The 4,911-nt window shown below is 35.9% G+C and overlaps 2 protein-coding genes and 1 long non-coding RNA gene across 5 annotated transcripts in view; 2 read left to right on the forward strand and 1 right to left on the reverse strand.

Annotated features, from left to right (window-relative positions):
* Window positions 1–4,911, forward strand: part of LOC106874433 (mutS protein homolog 5) — a 251,549-nt gene that overhangs the window by 177,141 nt on the left and 69,497 nt on the right. For all 3 annotated transcript variants that reach the window (XM_052970104.1, XM_052970105.1, XM_052970106.1), the window contains exon 6: window positions 1,943–2,014. In XM_052970104.1, the coding sequence (XP_052826064.1) occupies window positions 1,943–2,014 (72 nt within the window). The remainder of the gene's footprint in view (window positions 1–1,942; window positions 2,015–4,911) is intronic.
* Window positions 1–4,911, forward strand: part of LOC106874428 (growth arrest and DNA damage-inducible protein GADD45 beta) — a 371,959-nt gene that overhangs the window by 173,580 nt on the left and 193,468 nt on the right. The gene's annotated exons all lie outside the window — the stretch shown is intronic.
* LOC128248576 (uncharacterized) overlaps window positions 1–4,911 on the reverse strand; it is a 29,026-nt gene that overhangs the window by 19,236 nt on the left and 4,879 nt on the right. The window lies entirely within an intron of this gene.

A 4,911-nucleotide genomic window follows, 5' to 3' on the forward strand; every position in this document is an offset into this window, starting at 1 on the left:
GTGTTAAATGTTTATATTTGCTTAACATACAAGTTGTGACCATCCCATCTTTTCTTCTGAACTCTGCTAAAAGCGTTAATGTTTCATTGACTTAGCTGCTAATTCAAGCTGATGGAATGATTGCACAAGAGACTTCTTCTTTTGTCTTGTGACTCTTTCTTTTGTCTTGTGACTCTTTCTTTTGTTTTGTGACTCTTTCTTTTGTTTTGTGACTTCTTTATTGCCTCAGATTCTTTTATTATTTTTAGACTCCCTCTTTGTCTTGTGACTCTTTCTTTTGTCTTGTAATTCCTTTTTTTAACTTCTTTGTCTTGTAACTCTTTCCTTGTCTTGTGACTCGTTCTCTGTCTTGTGATTCCTTCTTTGTCATATGACTCCTTCCATATTTCGTGATTCTTTCCCAGTCTTGAAACTCCTTCTTTGTCTTAGGATTCCATTGTAATGTGATTTTGTTTCTCTTGTGACTCTTTCATTGACTCCTTTACTATCTCATAGCTTCTTCAGTCACACAGTCGCACCCGTACAGTTCACCATTGCACATCAGAGTGTGCAGTACGGTCTCAACTAAACAATAGTTATGGTATACTTAGAACAATAGATCTATGGTAATGCTTAGTCATATGATTGACAATCTGCTTGTGCCGTGTGATTATTCCATCAGAAGTGGCCTGGTGCTCTTCAACAACAGCAACAACCTTCTGTGAGTTCTTGTTAGACAAGATTTCAAGCTCTTGTACTTTATAAACTCTCTTCTCAGCTATTTCTGCTTGCACAGTTAGAATAATTCATAGCCTTCCAAAATGTCTGATCCTATATCTGCATCTAAAATCACTTGGGTCACATGTTTTTCCTCTCTTCACCTTCATTGTGTGTCTCATTCTCTGGAATCCTTATTTTGTTTATATTTCCCCTAAAACCACTAATTTGAAAGAAATTTGACCACCAAACAAGAACTTATTACTGTCAATTCTAATTTTGTTATGCAAGATCAAATATTGTCCAGAATAGGAGGCTATCCTTTCCTCCTTAATCAAGGGGCTTGTTTGCTGCATCCCATTGTATTCTGTAACTATTCTGTGAGTTAATTAACAGAGATAGGGATAGTGCCTATGATTTTTGAAGGTCTTCCCTAGCTGGTGAGATTGCAGCTAATGTGCAGAATACCTGGAAGTAAAACATGGGCTGGAAGGGAACTGAATGTAGGACAGGGTTCTCTGGTTCAAGTGCTTGAGACAGAGTGAATTTTACTCAAGTCTTTAAAGGACCTGATGGTAATGTTAAACCAGATGGCTTGTTAGACTTACTTTCCACCCTTCTAAAAGGATGATGTGTCTAGACAGGCCTAAAACAGCTATAAGACGCAGTTCTTTCTTCAATTCATTAAGAATAGTTATACACGTTGCTTTGCTTATCAGTTTAACTAATTAAAAATAGCTAAAGGCAATCTCCTTTTCCTTTCTTTGTCAGATTAATTTATTAAAAAAGCATCATAAACATTGTCCTGCTTCTTCAGATTAACCAGCAGCACTGGAATTTTCGTTTTTTTTTTTTTTTTTTTTTTTTTTTTTTTTTCATCAAATTAATTCATTAATAAGACTGAAAGCATTATTCTTCCCTAGTCAGAATAATTAGTTAATTAAAAAGGGTCAAGTGCTCTACCCTTCCTCATCAAATTAACTTATTAAAAACAGGGCTATAATTTATTGTTCTTCTATTATACTAATTAAAGCACACTTCAGTCATTTACCTGTTTTAGATGATAAACCTCTGTGCTTCTTTAGCACTATATGTTTATATGAGATGCTTTCTCAAGACAAATAGTGCAGTTTTGTGGCTTTCTATAGTATATCTACATTAAGTAAGGTATATAAAATGCTGTTCTGAACTAATATTCTGAATTTCCATCGCTAATAACAAATATATTATATTTATTTAACCACAGCACACAAACCACTTGAAGCTGTTCCTGAGAAAGATCTAGATTATATCAAATTCCTACCCAGTATTGACTTCTGTAAGTAGCTCTTCACTTTATGCTTTATCTTCTTATTTCCTTTTTAATTCTTTTATCTTCTACCTGTTTCAGTCATTGGTCTGGGGTGGGCACCTTAAAGGATTAAGTCAAACAAATCAACACCTGTACTTATTTTTATAAATCTGGTATTTATTCTGTCAGTCCCTTTCGCTGAACTGCTTAGTTATAGGGATGTAAATAAACCAACACCAATTGCCAGACCATGGGGAAGGTGATAAAACACACACACACATGTATATGGGTAAAGACCCTCTTTGGCCATCAATGACCATGGGATTGTACCTAGAAAGTTCTCCTTCAGGCAAGGTTGTTTATGGCAGACCAGCAATCACCCATGCATACCAGCCTCCACTCTCCACACCACTGATGTTATCCAAGGGAAAAGCAAAGGCCAATGCAGCTTGACACCAGGGATGTCACAACTCATTTCTACAGCTGAGTGAACTGGAGCAACATGAAATAAAGTGTCTTGCTCAAGAACACAACACACAACCCAGTCTGAGAATTGAACTCACTACCTCATGATTCTGAGCTTGACACTTTTACCATATATATATATACACAATGGGCTTCTTCAGTTTCTGTCTACCAAATTCACTCACAAAGCGTTGGCCAGCCCAGGGCTATAGTATGATACACTTGTTCGAGGTATCATGCAGTGGGATTGAACCTGAAACCATGTAATTGTAAAGCGAGCTTCTTAAACACACAGCTTTGCATTTAAGATTAATTTTCACAATAACGAAGTGTCTGATCAAAAGGTCAACTTTTGTCTTGTCTAGTGAAGGACATGACAAACAGGGTGCCATGATAAAATGTACTCAGTACATCTCTAAAGTGGTCAGTGTTTAGAAAGGCAACCAGATTTGGAAACCATGTTACCATGCTCAAAAGATAAAAACATATAAGTGAGGTATTGTCCCCTGACTCATCTTGCAGGGTTGTAGCTCCGATTAAGAACTGTCTTAGACTCTAACAATCCATTTTATCCATGCCAGAAAGTGGACTGAAAATGATGATGACAGTGACTATGGTGGTGGAGACAGTGGTGGCAGTGACAATGGTGGCATGTATATATGTTCAGTGATATAGCATTATCATTATTAAGTTCTTTTAATGTTCAACTTCCATGTTAGATGGTTTGCCAGGATCCAACAGGTCCCAGGTATGCACCTTGTTATGTTCCAATACCGCCCTTGGTATGATTTCTATTGCTGGATGCCCTTCCTATGGCTGACCACCTTGAAAAGTCTACCGGACTGTTTTTTTGTTCATGGCACCAGCACTAGTGAGGTCACCATATAACTTACAAGTCTAAGGCCCCCTTCATCTGAGTGGTGCTTCTATAGAGAGGAGGTGGCTTTATACTAAGTGAAAATTTAAAGAATTTAAGAAGGGCTTGGGGCAGGTTTCTTGTAGAAGAGTTACATCGCATGTTGCTTCTACAAGAGTAATTGGGGTGGAGTTAGAGAGAGATAAAAATAGTGATGGTGGGGTATCAGAGTAGGCCCTCTAGGTACAAGAGAGGGGCTAGAAGTGAATGAGAACAGAAGAACTGAGAGTGTGGATAAGTAGAGGTCACAAGAGTGTATGGGGATAAAAGCAAGGGATGTATAGAAATGGGGTTGAGGTGATGTAGAGGGAGTGAATATACTGAACAATGAGAAGTTTGAGGAGTGGTCGATGATAAATATGAGATGGAGGGGAAGCTAGAGGAGAGTAGGTGATGACTGCAGAGATTGGGTAGGGTTGAGAGATAGATGTGGTAAATGGTAGCCAAAGAGAGAGAGGGGGTGATTGATGATTGATATGAATGAAAGGAAGGTAGGGGGAGTAGGTGATGACTAGCAGTACAGAAAAGATTGAAAAACCACAGAATAATAATTGTAATACAGGATATTATTATTATTCTCAAAAGCATTCAACCATGGTTATCCTGTTTTTTTTTTTGTCTGATGTAGTGTATGTAAGTTTACATTACCCAGCGTTTTTTTTTTTTGTTTTTAAAGATACTTGGATGTAGTATGAGTGAGATTAGGCTGCTATTTCTTGCTGCTCTGGCCATCACATAAAGGCTCCTATGCTGACTCATATCACCAGGGTAATTATCAGTTGCAAATGAAAAAAAAAAATGGTCTGGTGATGACTTTCTCTTTCTCCCTAATATTCTCACTCTTTCTCTCTCTCCCTCTCTTTTTCTTTTTACTCTCTCTTCCTCTCTTTCTCTGTTTCTTGCTATTTTTCTCTCTCTTTATCACTCCCTCTTTCTTTCTCTTCTCCCTCTCTTGTCTTTACTGACTAAAATGATAGGTATATCAACGAAAGTGCAGCGAACAGAAAGTTGTTCCTGATGTTATTTACTTATGCTAATTAGTAGGAAGTTTACCAATTAACTGATATCAGATAAACTATTTTGCTTTAACGACTTTAATTAAATTGGTAATTTTAATAACAGCACCACCTTTACAAATCCAATTTTAACTTAGCTGAAATGTAATAAAAAGGACTTCATTTCAAACCTTAGACATTATTTTTAATATATTTTATTTATTTATTATATCTTTAATTTTTTTTCTATTTTATTTACATATTTATTTAGAAGCTTATCTTTAAAACTCATTAATTGGATGTCTTTAATGTTTTGAACAAATTTTACTTAAAGGTTTGCCTTTACCAAATGCTTGAGAATATCATTATCATTAGCTTACTTTGATTCCACTGTGGAAAAATAAGAGAGTCATTAGTGTATATTTTTCCTATTATTTGTTAGGACATGGAATCATTAGGATATATTTTCATACTATTTGTTAAAAATACTCTTTGTTATTTTAATGAGAATCACATTATTGTTTAATATTTTTTTTTTTTTTTTTTTT

Source organism: Octopus bimaculoides, chromosome 8 (genome assembly GCF_001194135.2).
Source record: "Octopus bimaculoides isolate UCB-OBI-ISO-001 chromosome 8, ASM119413v2, whole genome shotgun sequence".
Lineage (NCBI taxonomy): Eukaryota > Metazoa > Mollusca > Cephalopoda > Octopoda > Octopodidae > Octopus > Octopus bimaculoides.